This window comes from Anser anser, assembly GCF_964211835.1.
Source record: "Anser anser genome assembly, chromosome: 3".
NCBI classification, from domain to species: Eukaryota; Metazoa; Chordata; class Aves; order Anseriformes; family Anatidae; genus Anser; species Anser anser.
The window spans coordinates 40176188-40197406 of NC_139722.1; the positions used below are offsets into that span (position 1 = coordinate 40176188).

The window sequence follows — 21219 nt, forward strand, 5'->3', positions numbered from 1 at the left end:
AGCACAATAGGATAATTATAGAGGTCACCATCTGGTACATCAGCAGCTTCCAGTTTAATCACACACTGACCCCAGGACGAACATCCCTGCTTGCCTAAGCCTTCCTCTGACTGCACAGACTTAGGGGAATGCTTCCCTCGGGGAGATTATCCTGTTACTGCCCACAGCGTGGTTTCTCGCAGCATCCTGCAAAGCATCTGGTACTGGAGATGCTGGAAACGGGGCTCTGCATCAGCTGTGGGAGCAGCAGAGTCAGCAGCAGCAGTCTTGGTGGTCGCCACAGCCACGTCGGGAGCAAAACTGACAGCAAAGACCCGGGGAGTGTCCAGGAACCACGGGGCCGTGCCCTTACCTCATGCTGTAGAGGACGTGCCCATCGGGGAAGACTCGCAGCATGATGTTGTCCGTGGTCGTGTCGTGAATGAAGGACCTTTTGGAGTGCACGAAGAAGACATCCGGGACCCAGATCTTCTTCACCAGCCTGCCGTCGAAGGTCATGCTCTTGTTGGTGGTGCTGGGAAATGAGAGGCGCTCATCCTTCCAGTAGTGCCTCAGGTACAGGGTCATGGTGAAGTCCTTCAGGAAAGAGGGAGAGAACCAGAAAGAGGGCTGTCAGTGCTGCTTTTCACATCTAAAACACACCGGAAAGGAAACTCACTCCCACCAGGCAGATGAAATCCATCCCCTCTGGACTTCTGTTTATTTTCTGGAGCAGCGCTCGTTGTGAATAGATAGTCCTGACAAAATAATTTCGGCCAAAACAAGACATAAAGCCACTGCACTGTAGCAGTCCTAAAGGAGACACAAACAAGCCCCAAGAGAAGCACTGCCCTGCTGGAAGGATTCTTCAATCCCCGCAAAATTATCTTCAAGGACTATGGCCCTGCGAGTATGTTGGAGAGGAAAACCTTTCGCAATAAGCTTAATGGTCAGGCTAAATGCTATGTAACTCATCCCTGAAAGAACTGAATTGTTGCAAACAGCAGCCGAGCGGGGGAACTGTTTTCCCCACCAAACAAGCGTATAAATAAAGCTCTCTGTTAAGCTCATCGAGGGGGCAGGAGCTGCAGCCACATGAAAGAAAACATCTGTTTGTTGATCCCAACCTGGCAGCTGCTGCTTTCAGAGCTGCATTTACTCCTTTATGCCGAGAGATCAAATACACTTTTTTCTTTATATTCCCAATTAAGCAAGTGGTTACGGGAGCTGTAGCTGTCAGTCCTGGGCAAGCAGCAGCCCAGGCTCAGATCTCTTCCTAACCACTCAGCAAATGCATTTTAAAACCACCACCACCTCCTCCTTTTGCTGACGACAAGCCACCATTTAACCCAACTTTCCATTTCAGAGGGCTTCTCTGGCAACAGTCTCACACTGCCTATGGGTTTTTCAGGAATATATCAAATATATCAATATATACACATTTGCAAAGCTGGCAGACACCCCAGCTTCCTCTCTGACCACAGTGGAGACCCACCAGAGGGTCACTTCTGCTCGCCCACATGCACATCCCCACCACAGCAGACTGGGATATTTGGTGGGATATTGTCCTACTCAGGAAAATTGCATCCTCCATCTCTGCTTCCCGAAGGGATACTGCCTGCTCCCATTCCCTACCAGACACTGGCCACCTTCCCCTTCCAACCACAGTCCCAAAAAAACCATTTCCAAACATCTCCAGCAACTGCTGCTCCCAGCAGGGCTTTGTTAGGACTGAGGACTTTGACTGGAGGAGTCAGCCTCGGGGGCTGGGGGAGGAAAGCTCATCAGCTTGGCCACAGCTGGGAAGATGGACAGCAAGGAAGAGGCACGACTGATGATTTCATAGGAGTCCGTGCCATTTACACAAGAAGGATAAAAGGGGTAAGCCCCTGGCTGTGATATGGACGGACAGAGGGACGCAGTGCCTTGGGGGCCTCCAACCGATGGGTGTTTTCTTGCAGCATGAGTCAAACAAAGCTGCTTGCAGTCACTGGCAGCTTGTTCCCTTCTGACCAGCATGCATGCTAGGTACAAACTGAAACAAGGGGGTTATTTCACAGCCCATGAGTAGGAAAGTCCCTTAGGAAACAGGTTTTGTAGAGAACCAAGAGAACGATAAATACCTGCTGGAGGTACAGTGAGCATCCAGTGAGCCTTGCATTTGGCAGCACATTTTGTGTTTGTGCCATGCTCTGGGCAGCCTTGAGAGCATCCCCCACTATCACTTATCACTGGTCCATCGGTGCTGGATGGACCAGTACCATTTTTAATACCACATGCTTTAACCAGCCGTGGCTGCTTTCTTGCACTGTCTTTCAGGTGCAGCAGGTTGTAGATGATGATACTTCAGTCTGGTTGCTTCTTGGCACCAAAGCTGCGGTAGGCAAAGGCTGCCTGACCAAGGCCAACCAATTTCTAGGACCACTAACCTTCAGAGGGCTTCAGACAAGCCCTGCCTACAGTGTGGAGATGGGGAGAGCAGCCTGGTGCAGACACAGCCAGCCCAAATCCCTGCCCATGCGGACAGCTTGCTGTCCTCTCCGCAAACACCCACGCACCTGCTGGGACAGACCGCTGGAAAAAACAAACTAAGGTAACCCAGGCTGACCTTGCAAGGCGTCCTTCCACCCCAAATGCAAATCAGCAACTGCTGTGGAAAGTGCTTGTCCTGCGCTGGGAAAATGGGATGCAGAGTTATTGTAGACAGCTAAGGGAAAGAGAGCTGACCTCACAACTTTCTGACAGGCAAGATTTCTGCTGAAATCAGACGCTCCTAAGAGAAAACACTGAAAGCTATTTGCTTGCACTACATAGGACTCTGTGCTGCTGTGACATTATCCTGATACATTAATGCTCCAAATCTTGCAACAGCCTTTTCCCGTGCTTGCAGCTCCCTCCCATATGCTTCATTGCGTGCATCCCCCAAACTCTCTCTTTCAATAGCCAGGCAGGCAAGCCCCGTTCTTGTGATGAAGATGTAACTGCATTGCAATAGCAACCTAAAGCTCTTCCTTGAGGTCATCATATTTTGCCTGGACACCTCCAGATAGGGCGCCCAAGAACGAGGAGGAAACAGCAGGAGGAGGAAAGAACCAAGAACCTTCCTCTTCTCCTCTATGTTCCCCTTCCCACTTCCCTTTCAGTCTTTTTATTCCACTTCCTATATCCAAATCCAACCAAACAAAATGAAAATGCTTGCTCCTTTCACTAAAAACACCTTGAAACCTGTTGAGGGTTAAACTGCCTATATCGCTTCCTTTTTTTAAGTAATAAAAACCAAAGATACTGAATCGCAGCTGAACTCGGTACAAATTTCGTGAACAGGGATGGTGACTGAAGAGTTATTCCCCCACACCAAATTCCAGTTGGCAGAAGTGGTTCAAGCTCCCCACTGACGGTTCCCAGCCATGTGTCCCAGCAAGGTTACTCCTAGTGATGAAGACGCAGAGGCAGCTCATTATCATCTATGATACCAATTTATTTTTCTAATGCACCTCCTCGAATCATGCATTTGAAGCAAATGAACACAAAGTTTCCCTAAGGAAGAAAGCTCTTGCAAATAGCATGGCTTACATGAACTTGACCATACACTTTCAAATATTCATGTGCAGCTGTTTAATTTTTTAGTTGTGATAGAGTCTTCATAACACTGATTATTCTCCTATTTACAGTCCCTTTTTCCTTTGTAGTTTTAATCTTTATCTGAAGGTACAGAGATAAGCCTTTAATCACCATCTGGTTTTAGCAAGTCTCTTCGTATTTGCCAAACGCCGCCATCACTTTCATGTGACCAATAATCTGAAACCCGTTGAATTTCAGGTGGGAGGGACTTTTTGTGGCTAGGAATAATCGAGCCTTAAAAGAGGATTACGTACCATGTCAACCTCAGAAATACTGTCCAAACTTTCAACTTGCACATCCACCCCAACAGGAATTGCAGGGCCTGTAGGAGAATGAGATTTATATATGTAAATAACTATTCTTTTACATCATCTGCATTTAATTAGCACTACAAGGTAGCATGCAAAACATTTCTGAGCTTATGGTATACTTTCCTGCCCATGATTATTGAAGAGGGGGCCAGGGAGCAAAGTCAGTGAATAACAGCAGTGCGAGGCCCTTGTGCAATGCTCAGTTCCCTTCCCCTTAGCATGCACTCTGTCCAGGTTGGATAAAATATCTGCATTTGTTTTTAAAAGCTGAGCCATCTCATTATAAATTTTACATCTTTACGCAAGCAAATTTAGCCCCAAGAACAGGGAGCTGAGAGGGAAAAGGTGCAAGCAATGAGATCTTCCCTGTGGGTTTCTCATTTCTTAACAACACATGCCACATTAATCTCTCAAGGGCCCATCACCATTTTCATCCTTACGACCCACTGAAGGTGTTAAGAGTTTTTCGCAGCTGTCCTAAAATTAGCAACCAGAGAATTCACAAAAAGTAAATGAGCAGAAAGCAGCCCAAAATAAATGGAAAATCCTCTGCTCCTAGAAACCTTGCATCAAAATTTCACTGTAGACTGCTGCAGCTCTGCAGACACGTGTGGGACTTGCCCAGCAGAAACGAGGCATCTAAGAACTATGGTGGCCTTCATGAAGGTTTGCAAGGATTTTTAGGACTTAAATGTTGAGCCTGGTCAGAAGCTACATGATAAGTAAGAGGGACCACAGTCCTCTTCTGGTTCTAGATCAACATTTGCCCTGAGACTGGCATAGCAGAGCCTGCTGCATGCATTTAGCTACAGCAGCATCTTCCTCAAGACCATTTCCATGCTCTGTATACACCATACACCTAAAGGCAGCTGAAGAACTGCTGTGCTGAGAAGACAGTGGACTCTTGCAAGCTGCCATCCATTTTGCTCCCATATCTGCAGCAGTGCACGCAGGCGCCTGCGCATCTCCTGGGCTTTTGAGCAGAGCCTTACGTTCTCCTCTGCTGGAGGAGAAGGGAGTGCCAGCCTGGATTCAGGAGGGAAAGGGAAAAAGCAAAGCCCATGAGACAAGGTGATTACTCCTGCTGTCCCTGATGCAGACTTTGCTGGGGCTTTGATAAGCCAGCCTCACCAAATTACAGCAGAGCATGCCGACGGTGACACCATCCCCCTTCCACACACGCAGCTCACACGCTATATCTGCACGGTCCATTGGCACTGGGCTGGGTACAGGCAGACTGAAGAAAGCCCTGTGAAGCAGGATCAGGCTCCTCAGCACCACCAATCCCAATTTAAGTGGCTGCTGCCCCTGGCAGTGAAGCTGAAACACGGTCAGCCCAGCACTTTCAGATGACTCCTAAATGCTTACAAATGCCTGCATGTCACAGTCAGACACACTGCTGTGCACTTCGTGCTTGAAAACATGCCAGCAAACATTTGTTTTTTCCTATTCACATCTTGGTGGTATTTCTTCAAGCAGAAGAGGGTTTGCAAGAAACATTTACTTTTCACAGTCCAAGAGTGACAATTCAGGCTGGTCAAATCTGAGCAGCTGATGAGGATAAATTCCAGCTAATCAGCACTGGTGTGTTTCTCTGGAACCCAGAGACTTCTCTGGGATTTTTCGCTCCAACATGACAAGCCCATCTTGCTCCCTTTCCCAGCTCCATTTTAGTTGCTTATACACAAGGAATCACTGGAGGCCGAGGAAATTGTCTCCCTGTCCGTATTCGGTTCTCTTTCTCCCACATAATCCCTGAAACTGGGAAAACCCACAAAGCCCTTGCCTGCATCAGGTGCTGAAACGCAGACGTGGTGTCACAACTGCTTCCAGCAGCAGGGCTGAGAAGTGCTGATGTTTTTCCTCTTTTACACAAGGCTTCAGTCTACGAGTGCTCATTTAACAGGTAGGAACAGGTCCCCAGATTACACCAGTGACAGCTTTCAGAGGAGGGTGAAGTCACACAGAGTGTGGCTGAACTCACCAGCCCACAGAAAATTAACCCATCCAAAACCAACATCACGAGCAACAAGTGGACTATTTTCTTCTGAATCAGTGACTTGAGTCAGCTCTGGGAAAGACCTGCCAGGTGCCCAAGCTGGCCACTGGGGCCAGAGGAGACAAGCATGGGGGAAGACGAGGGTCAACAAGCCTTCTGTCTGGTGGCACTGGCTCAGCTCCTTATGAGCCAGTCCATGCCTGCTAGGCCAGGAAATGTGCCCAATTCCTACCAATCTGGCCACAGGACATGAGGGCTCATCAGCCATTGGGTTCCTTCTCAGTTTGTCATAACTCATCAGAGAGAGGCAAATCCACGGCAAAATCAGAGATCTTTTCCTTGGCACCCTTGTCACGAGTCCTCCTGACTTGCTCCTTGCCTTGGGAGGAGAAATGTCTTAGGTCCCCTGTAGCTGTGTCATTCCCAGCGTGCCATCCCGCAGACAATGACCAGCACCTGACCCTTCTGCCACACCATAAATTTGTCATCTCCTGGTGTGGCCGGAGATAGCAGTGGCTTCATTAAGTGGAAATACTGTGCCAATAGCTCTGTCCTCTTCAGTCGAGTAGTTGTGGAGGAAGATAAGCCTTAACAAGCAATTGAGTTCTCTGAGGGTTGTTTTTAAGGAGTCAGTTTATTACTTCTGGTCCTTTCAGTTCACCTAAGAAGTGACGTTACATCTCACTACAAACCCTGCCTATCTTACACCCCACAGCTTCCAGACTGCAAGAGGCACTTTCTGCGTGTGGATGCTTAATTTAGCCTTCTTTCAGGAAATTGCCAGCCATCCAAAGTCTATTTACTGCTGCAATTTCCACGCTTGACTGAGCGCTAATCATAGACTTAAAAACAGAAAGAACACCAACAACAGAAGAACCCTGCCACGTTGGTACTTACTTGTCCCTCTCTTCTATTCCTTCCCTATCTGCACTTGAAGATAAAACACCATGTCCATGTTCAGAAGAGACAATTCTCTTTTTTCATGTTCCTGCAACAAATGCTCAGCTCAGCTCCTAGATAAGCAGCAGGTACCTCATTGCAAGAGAAAAGTCCAAGGTTCAGCCTGAAGCTGCCATGACAATTTATTATTTACAGTTTGTTAAAATGAAGTGAAGCCAGTGTACAGTTGAACAGTCTGGAAAGCCTTGGAAAGAAGAGACTTGAGGCTGGGTTAGGTGTGTTGTACATCAGTGAAAGTGGTTTTACTTTTTTCTTCCCTGCAATTAACTATGAATTTGATGGATGATAAAACAGGGAGTAGAACAGAGATGGAAAAATTGTTTGAACTCTGTGCTCAAACATGAAACCCTTAACTCAGTACAAAGATGACACTGTAGAACTTACTGATCAGTGGAAATGTTTACTCTGCCTTTCTTTAGCACACTCCTACTACAAGCAGCAGGAGAAACCATTGGTTTTCCCTTCTCCCTACTCCTCTTTCAACACGTGGGTCCAAAGTGATGAGAAAGCACATAAACAGGAAGAAGGGGGTGCTGAGACTCCGAGACCCCATGGAGGAGTCTGTAACAAGAGGCTGGGCTGGGCAGAGTGAAGGACAATTCACCAATTCCCTTCACCAGGTGATGGCTATAACTGATAATGATAATTAATGCGAATGACGATTGATGCTAACTGCTGTCAGTGTTACTGCAAGGGTGAGAGGAGGAAGATGGTGCTTGGGGAGCGAAAGCAAGCAGGCGGCACAAACCATCAGAGGATGCACTGTGCAAAAGGAGCGGCGTGCAGCACAAGCTAACTTGTGTAGGCAGAGAGGGGGGAGTGAGAGACAGAACATCAGGCACGCGAGGGATATGCACTTCTCTTACTGGTACTCTGGAGGCATCCCTGCAACTCCCCCCAGTTCAGCCCGCAGAGGAGATGATTTATAAAGTTTGCACTTGCTCAGGTTGTACGGTGTCTGCAATCTAAACTGTTTGACCATTGGGGCTCTAGGTTCTTCCCCAGATTCCTCACCGAAAGGATGCCATAAAGGATGACTAAACTGACAAAATCTCTTTATTGGAAGGGAGCAGAGGATGAGGAAGGTGTGAATGGGAAGGGAAAAGAATAGCTGAGATTGCACCTGGCACACTGAGCAGGTATACGGAGGACAAGTAACTTGGATTATAGCACCAGAAGGAAAAAAGTCTTCACCAGCTAGTGTTTACTTGTCATACACAATATTTAGTCTTTTTTTTTTTTTTTTTTTCTTCAGAGAGAGGAAATACAAAGGGATCAGCTTGGAGATTGCAAGCAGGAAAAGACCTGGACAGTGTGACACTGGAAGAATCTCAAAGCTCAGGTTCCTGTTTAGCACAAGTGCTGCTGGGCAGGAAGCTAAATGGATCCATTGCAAAAGTGGTGGATTTAGCTGAAAAGAGGAAGCAAGGCTGCTTTGCTCAAAGCCTGCAGCTCAGCAAAGTTTGCAGAGCATGTTGAAGGGTCTCTGAGAAGCGTCAGCCAAATTCATGGAGTTATTCAAATTAAACATGAGTTCAAGTATTTATAGATCAAGGTCTAGGGATAAATTGTATAACCTTGACATTTCTTCCAGAAAAAGCATACATATCAACATCAGTCATCTCCATCACTGTCCACAGCAATATCTTGCATAACACAAATCCTAATTCAGCAGGACTGATACAGCCAGAAAGAAGAAGAACAAAAAAAAAAAAAGTCAGACTCTTACTTACAATACAGAAATGAACCCATCTATCCATCTATAAAGTATTCCCCTTGCATCTCAAACACAGCACAGTGGCAGCTTCTAAGCAACCTCAAGACACTCATGCAAGTCATCAGCAAATTTGACAATATTAACATCAAAAATTGAAAATTAGACATCATCTTTTTGAAGAAGATATTTACATTTGCCCGTTGAGAGGGGATTTAAGTGACCTGCAGCACAAATTGAGGCTGATGAGAGCACTTAGCATTTACTTGTGATATGTCTTCTCCTGTGAAGACAGGCTGAGGGAGCTGGGGTTGTTCAGCCTGGAGAAGAGAAAGCTCCGGGGAGGCCTCATAGGGGCCCTCCAGTACCTATAGGGGGCCTCCAGGAAAGCTGGGGAGGGACTCCGTCAGGGAGTGGAGTGATAGGGCAAGGGGGAATGGCTTTTAACTAAAAAAAGGTAGGTTTAGATTAGACATTGAGAAGAAATACTTCACTCAGAGGGTGGTGAGGCCCTGTCACAGGTTGCCCAGAGAAGCTGTGGATGCCCCATCCCTGGAGGTGCTCAAGGCCAGGCTGGATGGGGCTTTGGGCAACCTGGTCTGGTGGGAGGTGTCCCTGCCCATGGCAGGGGGCTGGAATTAGATGTCTGTAAGGTCCCTTCCCACCCAAACCATTCTGTGATTCTATGATATGACAGAGCCCCATTACACCCCATCACTGTAGATGTACACCTTCCAAAACTGCCCCAGTAACATCTTATTTCTCTAAATTCCCTCATGACAGTGTCTTTGCCTCATGCCAAACTTGGGTATTAGAAGGATACTGAGGAGCCAGCCTGTCAAGGTGTTTGTGGCTTTAAAGGCCTTTATTTCTTTGCCACGCTCACAACCTGATATCCTGAGGACCAGTGGTGAGAGCACTCCCTCATTTCTCTTCCCTCTGCAGAAAGGTGCTGCGTTTTGTGACCTACTTTCAGCAAAAGCCACTAAACGTTCAGCTTAGGTGCTGTCTGTAGCAAAGATCCAATACAGAAGACCTTTACAGAAGACTGCCTTTGCACCTGCATTCAGCGGTCAGATGAGGAGAACGGCCAACCCAAAGCTCAGACATAAGCCACCATTTTGGGTGGGTCAGTGGTCAGATGAGGAGGACAGACCAACCCAAAGCTCAGACACAACAAGCCACCATTTTGGATGGATTCTGACACCAAGATGACTTTGTGGCTTGATTCACCTTGCAAAAACTCCCATTTGAATGCCAAACTCTGTCCCGGGTTACACAGAACATCCAGTCTGGGGCTAACCTCTCGAGGGAGCACAGAAAGTTTCCACAAGTCCCGTTGAGGAACAACTTCAGAAGGTGTCTAATGTCAAAGCCTGTCACATCCCAGCGTCTCAGCCCCTAAAACCACCCACTGAGGAGCAGGAAGAAAGCTGCAAAGGGCCAGTCAGTTCCCCACACAGCAGAAGCAGACGCTGGCCACAAACATGATGTTTATTTTTTTTTTAACACTGTTAAAAAAAATGGTTTTGGAAGATTGGGGGAAACGTGCCAACCACCGTGAAAAATGCCTGGAGACAGTTTTCCCCTCTTGTTATGAGACTAAAGCTTTGTGACATCTCTTTCATTTATCTCTTTGGCAGTGTTTTCAAAGGCTTGGTGTGTTTCTCTGAGACGGTCTCTCCGTCCCCTCCTCTATCTGTGAAGGACTGAGGCAGACTTAGGCCCCGAGATAAAAATATCTACATGTGAAACAAGCGGGTTTGAGACTTTTTTCTGCTGCCAGGGATTTTGCAAATGCCTGAAGTCTTATAAATGTTCCTAAGAGATCCACAGGCTGTAAAAGTCTTCAGGGTTCCTGCGTGTTTGTGTATACATAACACACGTGTGTGTGTATTATGTCTGGGGCCTTCATGCACCCAGCAGCTGCCACATGGCTCGCCGATGGCCTGTCACTGAGGGAGAGGTGAGTTTTATTCCAGCCCTATGGTGTCAGTATTCGTGACACAAACCCCAAGTGAACGGATGATGCTTCATTCACCCCACCCTTCATCCGTCCTGATGGAAATACTGCCCACAGAGGGCAGCGAGGACAGGCCGATGGTAGGCTATCAGGCTACGAAGAAATGTGATAAAAGTACAGCACGGGGCTGCTCCTAGGCAAAGAAGATACAGCTATTTTAAGTATCATCTAAAGCTGCTTATTCACAAGCTCCCTGTAAAATATGAGATGTCATAGATGAAATGCTTAAAATGGATGTTCAAGGAAGGCAGCAAAACAAACATTTACATAATCTTTAAATATTAATATTTGTAAATAATACCTGAACATCTGCTAGCTCGTACAAGGTCACTGACATGGAGATAACTCCCCAAGGGTCAAACCACACACAGTCTATTTTAGGCTACGGAGACTACTTTGAGCACCAGCAAAGCAAAAATCTTTGTCATTTACCACTGTACCCAATGGCCTGCCTCTAATGGGCTGAGAGCAGGCGGGACAGCGGTGCTCACTGGGCTGTTAACAACACAACTTACACAACGCTCGCCTGCTCGCTGGCTCTTCACAAAAGGTAGTCGTTCTTGAAAAGCCTTTCGCTTTCCTCTAATGTTTTTCTTCTGTTTCGTCTCGCACAGCCTGGTCACAGCTGTGTTGGGCTGGCTGCTTGCTGGCTGCCCTCTGCAGACCAGCAAGAGTCACCGTGGGCATGATAATGCAGCTACAGGCTCCATCCCCTTTTTAAAGCTCAGTCATGAAGTTGTAGGCTGATCCACCAAAAATTTTGGAGGCTAACAGCAGTACATTATTTCACCAAGCTTCAGAACCATCACATTTACAGTACTGGAAATTTTTGATGGTCTAACATCACTCACAATTTCCTTATGATGTTATTTGTTTGTTTTTTCCAGTTGAGCTGCTTTTTCCCACTTGGAACTTAACATCACAGCCCCAGTGCAGCTCCACTGGGACGGACTCTCCGTTAGGCCATGGTGCCTGAGCTGCCCTCAGAGAGCAGAAGATGTCCCAGGGCAGTGGCCAGTTGCAGTCACACGTGTCCCACGGGCTCTTCTACACCACTGCTGCGGTACAAAGGCCTTCTTTCCACGTGCAGGTCAGACTACAGTTTGAGTGGCATTACTGCAGCAAAAAACTGAAGGAACTCACAGTGCATAGCAAAACACCTCGTGTTAATGTCTGCTTGGTGTCAGCTGAGCACAGAGATAATCCTCATGGGCTCCGTGACACTGAAAAACAGTAAAAATGTGGTATTTGCAGAAGTACTGTGCAGTGATGACACTGGACATGAAAACCTACACCATCAGCACAGCAGAACAAAACCCCTCATCATCCCCTAGGGTCCCAGCATGGCTGAGGTTGGAAGGAACCTCTGGGGGTCATCTTGAACATGCCCCTGCTCCAGCAGGGACACCCAGATCAGGCTGCCCAGGACCACGTCCAGGTGGCTGTTGAAGGTCTCCAAGGAGGAGGCTCCAACACCTCTATGGGCAACCTGTGCCAGTGCTCCGACTCCTGCGCAGTAAAGAAGGGCTTCCTCGTGTTTAAATGCTGGCTCCTGGGTTCTAGTTCGTGCCCATTGCCTCTTGTTTGGCCACTAGGCGTCACTGAGATGAGCCTGGCCCCATCTTCTTTGCACCCCCCCCCCTTCAGGTATTTCTATACATTGATGAGATCCCCCCTGAGCCTCCTCTTCCTCAGGCTGAACTGTCCGAGCTATCAACGTTTTCTCATTGAAGGAGGTGTTCCAGTCCCTTCATCACTGGGATGCTCACAGCATCCCAATCTCTAATGATTTGGTTTTCTAATGTTTTTGAGGCATGTGCTTTGAAGCTCTTCTCTGCTGTCTGGACCACTAGAAATATTTTCTCTATATATATTTTTGTGTCTTTGTTTACCAGTGCATGGTTCTGTCCACCCAGCACCTACAACTGCATACAACCTGGCTGGAGAGGAAATACCACCACTGAGCCATGATCTCTCTTTCCCTAACCAGCTGGTGGAGAGACCCACCTTAAGCAGCACGTGCAGCCACCTCTAAAGGAGCTGGGATGCCCAGTGCCTCCAGAGCCAGCTCCCAGACCTTAGCCCAGAGGTGGATTTGCATGTCTGGCTTTGTCACCAAACCCCCCAGGGGAGATTTCCCTATATTATACCCCGAGAACAATTTAAGGCAAACTTCTACTTGGGAAATAGCAGATCAAGTTTACTACTGGTTATTTAGAACCACCTCCAATGGGCAGACTGGAATGCCACTTGCTAGTAAAGTACAGAGAAAAAAAAAAGAGAAATCTGCTGATGATGGATTTTGAACTCTGGAGTTTGGAGAAACACAAACTGTGAGCATGGGGACAGCGCTGTGCTGTCAGATCAGCACATCAGCTCTATGGGATGGCAAGCATCTCTTCTCCAGCACAAACAGGCAGGTCAGAGAAGCTCTGTTCTAAACACCAGGCGGATAATACAAATTCCTGTGGGACCAGCTGGACAGGGGAACATTGTGCTTCCTTTGAGAAGGCTGATGACAAAGGACGCAGTATCAGCCATTCAGCAAAAGCTTTAGAAAGCTGTCCTTAGCTCTGGAGAGGCTTGGTTATTGATCTAATCAGAAAAGGAGGCCAAGAAGGATTTTCTTGCTGGTGTATTACCACATTTTTCATTCAAGTACATTTTCTGGCACTCTCCTACATCTGCAGTAGCGACCTCCTACATCTGCGTAGTGACCCTAGAAAGATCAGGAGAGCACGTTCCAGTAGCTGGATACAACACAAGACAGAAGCAAAGGTGATGGAGGCCTCCCTACTGACCTTGTGGCTGCTCTTGTGGAATCCGAGACAAGATTTTGTCTGGACAAAAATACTTCATTTTTTCCTAGCAATGTGACCCACCTAACGAGCTCATTACTGCAATTCAACCAAGACAACTGGGAAGCTCATTGTGACTTCACAACTACAAGTGGACATTAAAACCTGCAGCTTGGTTATCTTCCCAAAAGAGAGAAATACCTTTTAGGAAGACTCCGGGGAACACTAGCAAAAGGAGCTTGCATTAGCAGCAGGAAGGAGTGCAGCTGCATGGAGCACAGAAGGCGATGGGGAGGGGGTGAGGCCCCTCTGAACCGCCTGGAGGTATCTCCTGAAACCACCCACATCCTCCCCATTCACACGGTGTAAGGGAGAGCCATCTGGTCACAGGAATTATTATTATTATTTTTAATAATTGAGCATGAAATTAACAGCAATGCTTTTTTTCTCACCTCCAAAAGCCGGCCGCATGGTGAAGTCATGGTCATCGACCCTGAGAAGCTGCTCCGTCTTTCCTTTCCGAGTTTTGGTCACGTCGTGGTTCTTCTTATAGATGTGGCTGGAAGAGAGAGCAGTGGCTGATTTCCCCCTGGCAGGTTTCACGGTCCCTGCTAAGGCTGTCAGCAGGAGGTGCAGCTTCGTGGGAGCAGCCCCAGGGAGGGAAGCACCGCTGTGACTTGGATAGGTACCAGTGCTACAGTACCATGAGAAAGCTGATTTTTTGGTAGGGGTCACACAGTGCCATACGTTATTCTGGGGCTATCTGCCCCATGAGTATCGGCTGCTGGTGCAGACACAGAGCTTTTTCTTTTGGCTTTAAACAGTGACAAAATCACCCATTTCCCTCCGTGGCAGCAGGAAAATAGAGTTTTTATGTAAAGAAGTCAGCAAGATACGCTTCATTTTTCTGAATATTTGGGGGGAGGTGTAAAATAATCGACTTTTTATTTGAAGATCAGAGATTATATGAGGACAATAGAATAAGGACGAAAGCAAGCCTCTGATAAAAGCCACTGAAGTGGCAGAAGTGGATAAGTAAGCAGCAGGCAGATGCTGCTTGCACTTTCAGAAAACCCCACTCAGCAGCCCTGGCCGTGCCCCAGTGGTGCAGGAAGGAGGGCTTGAACCATTAAATTCCTCAACCCCATTGCTGGGGGGCATAAGATCTGACACAGCTGTAAATATTGACACAATTAGCCACGTGTCAGCCACTTACTGAAAGTGGCTTTTATTTATTAAAAACAATAAATAAAAAGAACTATATACAAAGGGGTTAAGATGCATTCACCTGTGTGGGAGGAATATTACTGTCTGATAAGGAACAAATATCTTGGAGGAAAAAATGAAGGGACTACTCTAACAGGTACAAAAAGTGAGAGTAAATTAGGATTTCAATCTTGATCAAAAATTCAGACCTTACAAAACAATCTCCACTCTTATAAACATGGCTGTGGGAAGCCTGTGCATGTGCTCAGGAGTCATTAAAATACAAATCATGATGCATTTTTTGGAAAACCCAGGGCTGCTGACAAAGCAGTCCACCCTGCTGCTCCTGCAAGTTGTCATCGATGAACGATCGTACCGTGTCTGCTCAACTTTAACCACCGTGGAAAGACGCCATAGTGGTGAGACACTGCCCAGTGCAACCTCTCCATCCAAAGAGTGAAAAATAAACAACAGGAACAAAGCAATAAACACTCTGATAAAACTTTGGACCACATGCTGTACAAAAAACGCTGACAGCATCGTAAGGCCATCGTGTAAATCGATGGCACAGCCTCCCGGAAGCACCAGGCTCCCATCAACCCATTTAAAACCATCAAAGGGCACACAGGAGTAGCAAAGAAAACTCTGTGGGCAGAGGGGCTGGGGACCCGGGCAATGTTTTAGGGAGAACGCGGAGATATTCAGGAGCTTCTTGAGAAAGGGGTTGTGTTTAACAGCCACCACACAATCACCAGGTCCTGCCCATCCCTGCACTGTACCTCTCGGATGATTCAAAATTTACAGATGTAGAGGTCTGTCATTTAATTACGAATCCATTTAAACCTTTTACAAAGATTTTTAATAGAGTAAATCCAGTGCTCACTGTCTTTAACATATCTGATTATAGGTTTGCCAGGGTTTCTTTCTGCTTTCTTTATATGCTTTCTGTAGTCTATGACTGTTCATTTAAAGCCACCCACCTTCTTTGCACTTTTTTTCCCAGGCTTTTCATATATAATTTTATTGCTTGTTTACATTTCACTCACATGGGATGAGCTCAATAAAATTGCCTTTGCAAGTTCTTGTTCTTGTTCTTGTTTATAGGAAAGAGAAGGGGACAGGCTTCTCATTAAGTTTCTGTGAAGGATTCTCCATTATTGCCCTACGTTTATTTACATTTTCCTTTCTAACCACTTTTGCCCATAATTGTTCCCAACTGTGTAAGGTAGATCCTCTCCATGTTGCCAGACACACCGACCCAAATTAAATTTTGATGGCACAAGACGCATCACACACAACAGCTTAGCAGGATTCAAGCAAGAGCTGGGCACCCATATGGACATTCGGGACTTTTCAGAATAAGATAAAGAGCTTAAAAAAAGTGGAAACAGTCTTTGCGTTGCAGGGCATAAGGCAACCACTTAAAGTGGAGAGGCTGAAAGTAAATTTAAGAAGTAAATTTAAGCGCTGGTGTGGCACAAGCGCCTGCACCAGGGCTTCGGAGAGACCTGCACCTCCCTCTGTGGAATTTAATGTTGACATTCGCCACAACGAGATGGTAGCTCGTGGTCGAGGTGGTAGCTCGTGGTGAAGAGTAGAAAACTTAAAGAAATATTTAATAAAGCTTTAGTTGATCCAGGCCCTGACTTTGTTGTTGTTGTCACAGCATGCTGGTTCCTCTTATCCTATTTCCTACTGGGATTTGGAAAACTATCTTACGGTTTCACTGAAGAAAAAAAAAATAAATAAAAATAAAGCTGAAGGCTTAATTTACTTTGTGTAGGAGCTGCAGCAACCCAGCACCAGGAGAGGCACAATACCTCCTGTTTTTCTAACTCACACACATACGGCTGCTGCGAAGTTCTCCTGGAAGACGGAAAGGGAAGTACAGTGGAAGTTTATGTCTGCCATAACAACAGACTCACCCCTCGATTAGCACCCCACATTTACTCGCTCCATTATGCTGCACGCCCCACGTAGATGTGCACGGTCATATGCCCAACACGTCAGCAGCTTAGGACTCTGCATTTTTGCTTGGCAATAGGAAGAACGTTTTTTTAACCATAAATAAATAATAATAATAAACCTGTTTTATCATCACTGTTCATGTTTTTAGTTTATTAAAGGTGATGACACAATACTATCCATTCTTGTTTGTTCTCCACAACAATAAATCAAGATTTTTTTGGAGTCTCCTTCTCTGGAGATATTCAAGGCCTGTCTGGATGCCTACCCGGGCAGCCTGCTCTAGGAAACCTGCTTTGGCAGGGGGGTTGGACCTGATGATCTCTTGAGGTCCCTTCCAACCCTTACGATTCTGTGATTAAAAAAAAAATTAAAAAAAAAAAAAAAGTGTACCCGCAATCCTTCACTCCTTGCCTCCTCCTAATCCATTCAGCCCAAACCCAAGCCCAAATCCATTCAGCAGAGGGTGAAAGTCACAAGGACATTTCACGCAGACTTGCTCCCTTGCAAGGCTGAAAACGCTCAGCCTTTTATTTTGGCTATTTCAGGGCAGGGCTATCCAATCTGCCTGCCTCTCCCCGTGCCCCTTGCCAGTTAAGGTGTCATCTTTGGCTCATAGAAACAAAAAAATATCACACGCCTTCCTCCTTGTGACATCAGTGCAAGTTGCCCCTGCGTCAGCAGAAGCTGAAGCAAACTAGCATGTTTAATTGCAAAGCTGCAGCACTGCGATAATGCTCATTTTTCCAGTGCCGAAAGGCTGCTTGGGTGGCGAGCACTGCACAGGGCCAAAGGATGCAGCTACGGGGACCCACCAGCAGCCTCTTGGCATGATCAGCACACCGCTTGTCTCGGGGGGCTGCTGCTTGGAGCAAGCTTTGTGCCGCCGTGCCCTGGTGGTCGTCTTCTGCTTCTGGGCCCCAGCCTAAGGCTGGTGGTGTAGCATGCCCAGAAAATTTAATGAAATACTCCAAATCGCTAACTGCTTCCAAAAATCTTGGTAGGAGGTCTTTAGCTAACAGAAGTTGAAAGCAACTTCTGGCTCAAACACAGCCTTTCTGCTGGCTGAAACGTGAGGCAGGGGTGCAGGAGTAAGGGAAAGGAGAGCAGCTGCTCCTTGAGGAAGCATTACCAATTCAGCACGCTGAATGAGGTCCCCTTCCCACAGGAAAAAAAAACAACAACACATCACAGAATTTAACATCAAGCAAAAGAAAAGATTAAGATGCACAGGCAACTGTTAAGTTGGCATTTCTTAATTTGGGTTCCAAACTTCACAGCCATAGCTCTGCCACAGCGTGTTCCCCTCCTGCGGAGGCGCAGGCTCAACAACTTCTCCGTACGCACTAAAGAGACACCCAGAGCCGGATGGAGCAGCGAAGCCAAGCACTCAAAGATCCCTGACAAGAACCTCTACAAAGTGTTCAAGCAGTGAAGGGTAGGCCTGCACTCATGCAGCTCAATTAAGAGTCTCAAAACAATATAAAAAGCTTCAAAGCAGGTTGATATATCACCTTAAAAGGCACAAAATACCAAACTTCTCAAACACAGACTCCCAAACACGGGAATAAATCTTCTTGGCTAAGTCACTAGTGTAAAATAAATCTACCGTATTCCTTACGGTAAGCCATCGAGAGAAATACAAAGCAGAAGATGTGATGCAGTTATTAAATAAGGATGCTGTTCTCATTTCTCTTACACGATTAGAAAACCAGCATGGGAACAGGTTGTTATTTGCTTTTACTAGAACAGGCCACTGTTCATTGCTGACTTAGACACTATTTATTATATGAAACTGGAAATTTAAGGTATGTATGTCACTGCTCCATACACTTGTTTTGGTAGTATTACAAAATTCTCTGTATTTAAAATGTCATTCACATTTGCCACTTCCAAATATTTGATTTTATATACTTCTAAATAAGTACATTGTTTGCACAGGAAATGTAAATATATGTATCAGGCATATAGTTCTCCTTAGGTTTTACCTGGCTGGAAAACTGATCGTTAAAATCATCTCACAGGAAACAAAATATTATCAGTCATTCCTTACAGTAAATTCATCTATATAAATAAATTTAGCAGCACTTTGAACTCCACTCTATTACAGCTTCCCAAAAACAATGGGACCGTAGAAATTGTACATTACTTTGCTGTATTTAAATAAAGTAAAAAATACTCAAATAAATTATTATGCCAGAGAATAGTGTTGCTTCTGGATAAAGTCACGTTTAAAAGGATACACACTATTTTGTTACTTCAAAGTAGATGATCTCTACCATATGTGAATGGTTTGAAAGAAAACGCTCATCTTGACTTCCCCATATTTCACAGAAATAGAAAAAAAATCAGTTAAATAAAAGATTTCATCCAATAATTGAGATTCTGTTAAAATCTTTGGCAAAACTTCAGACAGCTTTCAGGTTTCAGGATCAGGCCCTAGTTGTTTCAGCTTAATAACATTTATGTCACTAAAAGCATATATACTACTGTATTTTTCAAAAAGCTGTATAAATCTAAGAACACATTAGGGACTCTCTGCTTTCAGTTGTATCACAACATTTCTTTGCAATGTGTGCAAGTACTAACACTCCCTCTAAAATAAAAAAAGTTCAGTGTAATGCAGAAAAAAAAAACCACACCAAAATAAATAAAAAGATGAAGATTTACGGCCATAGAGAAGCCATTTAATAAGGATTAACCCAATTTTATTTTTGAGCCCTTAGAACAATGAACAGTCTTGTAAGATATAATTGCCCCTGGATGACATAACCACAAAAAAGGATAACATCCTTTGGGCTGTCTGGCAGGTTTGGAAGATTATCTTTTCTAACGTAAACCTCTGGTCAAATCTCAGCAACGTTAAATCTAATAAAGTTTGCCAAGACCTTTAACTCTTTCTTGTGCATTTGCTTGATTTTGAAATATACATTTTTTTAATTTCCACTCAATTTTTCAAAATACATTTAGAATTACTGCTGGGTAATTTTGTGTGTTATTAATGCCGTGCATGCTAAGCAACACCTCAAGTTGTTAGGTGACAGCACAAGTGAACATGAGCAGCGCAGGCAGTCCAGCAGACAGCAAACAGCCTCCTCTGGAAACACTTGCAGTGGTCGGATGCTGAAGAACACGCAGATTTGAACATCTCTGTTCATTGTTCATGTTCAGCATCCCTGAATTCTCTCTGCAGCTGGGCTATTCACACACCTCTGAGATCACCTTCGCCACAAAGCACGCAGAAGTTGTCAAGGCATCTGCAAAACCCGCCTCATTAACTGCATCCTTGTACAGTTAAAAGTGAATATGGTATCAAAAACTATTCAAAAATGTTATTTGTGAAGCTGTTCTCATTATATACACAGATGCTGACAGGGCAGGTTTTAGTACTGCAATAATGTACTTTTACACTGCAGGAAGAGAAACATAGGTATTATAATAACCCGTACCTGGCTTTCTGCACCTCTGGCTGGCTTGTCCACCTCCTCCTCCTGTGCTTCCTGCTTTCCACGAGAAGAACCAAGCAAAAGATTAACAAAAGGAGTTTTGCGAAATAAGGCATGCTGCTGGAAACGGTTAGACACGCCGTGCCGCCGTAAGCTGCCGTGGCACGCGTCCCCCCGGCTCTGAACATCGAACCGCCGCTAATTCCAGCATCGCCTGGCTGCCAGCGATCAGCAGCAGAAACGCTGCGCTCCCGATTTCATATTTCAGACAGGCTTTCAAGGGCTTCTCCCTCGGAGCTTTCCCCTCGCCACTTGCTTAACGATTGGCCATCGCTCCCAAAGTTTGCCTCACCAAACATTTCCACTGGGTCCTAGAGGATATTTGCTAAAGCCATTACATAAAAACTGCAATTCGGCACGCCAGCTTTTTGCTCAATCCCCTAATCTCAGGACAGTGCTATCCTTCTGCCAGACTGTGTAAAACCATGCTGTCCCTTTTCATTAGGCTTTCCAGATTTCCTGTTCGCTCACATGGTGACTTTTTCAACTGGGAAGCGACTGTGCCACCACATTTCAGCTAAGTACGTTTCACAATGCTATACGCATTGTCATGGTTTTACACCAGTGGAGATTTTATTGTCCAGTTTAGTCAGTCTGGCTGTTTATGCTGTTGAAGATAAAAGATGAGCTATTTCCACTGAAAATGATTTTATTTATTGTTAACTTTTAGGGAAAAATTAAAAAACAGAAGCCCCCAAGTACCTATACATGCAATGGACTCTTCACATAAAATCATAGCTACCATTACTATTCGTTTTTTTCAAACAAATATTGGTACAATGAGGTATTTTGTTTTAAATAAAAAATTGAAATAAAGCCGAAAAGCTCCAAAGCAGCTCTTTTATTAACCACAATGGAGAAGCAGTTTTCAGAAACCATTGTAAGTTTTTTTTTTTTTTTTCTCCTAACAGCACCTCCACAGACGGCCTCTCTGCAGAGGACTTATCTGCCCTGGTCACAAGAGGTGTGAGGAACAGGTACAAGAGCAGCAATCTGACTGGAACAGCAGCGTGGCTCTAGGAAAAGAGATGTGCATTCAGAGCAAAGCTTCCCGAGGAGCAGGAAGGCCAAAACCCAGCACTGCTGTTTTGTGTGCCCGACCTCTTTCACAGCACTCTCCTGTGAGCCCATGTTTGC

General features: G+C 45.6%; 1 protein-coding gene across 3 annotated transcripts in view; it reads right to left on the minus strand.

Moving 5' to 3' along the window:
• The window catches only part of LOC310897348 (gamma-aminobutyric acid receptor subunit rho-2), a 33250-nt gene extending 12135 nt beyond the window's left edge, over positions 1 to 21115 (minus strand). The window contains exons 1-4 of one of the 3 annotated variants that reach the window (XM_083830880.1): positions 20026 to 21115; positions 13858 to 13964; positions 3855 to 3922; positions 353 to 576 (exon numbers count right to left, since the gene is read on the minus strand). In XM_083830880.1, coding sequence (XP_083687006.1) covers positions 353 to 576; positions 3855 to 3922; positions 13858 to 13964; positions 20026 to 20210 — 584 coding nt within the window. In that variant the 5' untranslated portion in view covers positions 20211 to 21115. Of the gene's footprint in view, positions 1 to 352; positions 577 to 658; positions 960 to 3854; positions 3923 to 13857; positions 13965 to 20025 lie in introns of those variants that run through there. The other 2 variants (XM_083830882.1, XM_083830881.1) reach the window with 2 other exon arrangements.
• Between the last annotated feature and the right edge of the window lie 104 nt (positions 21116 to 21219).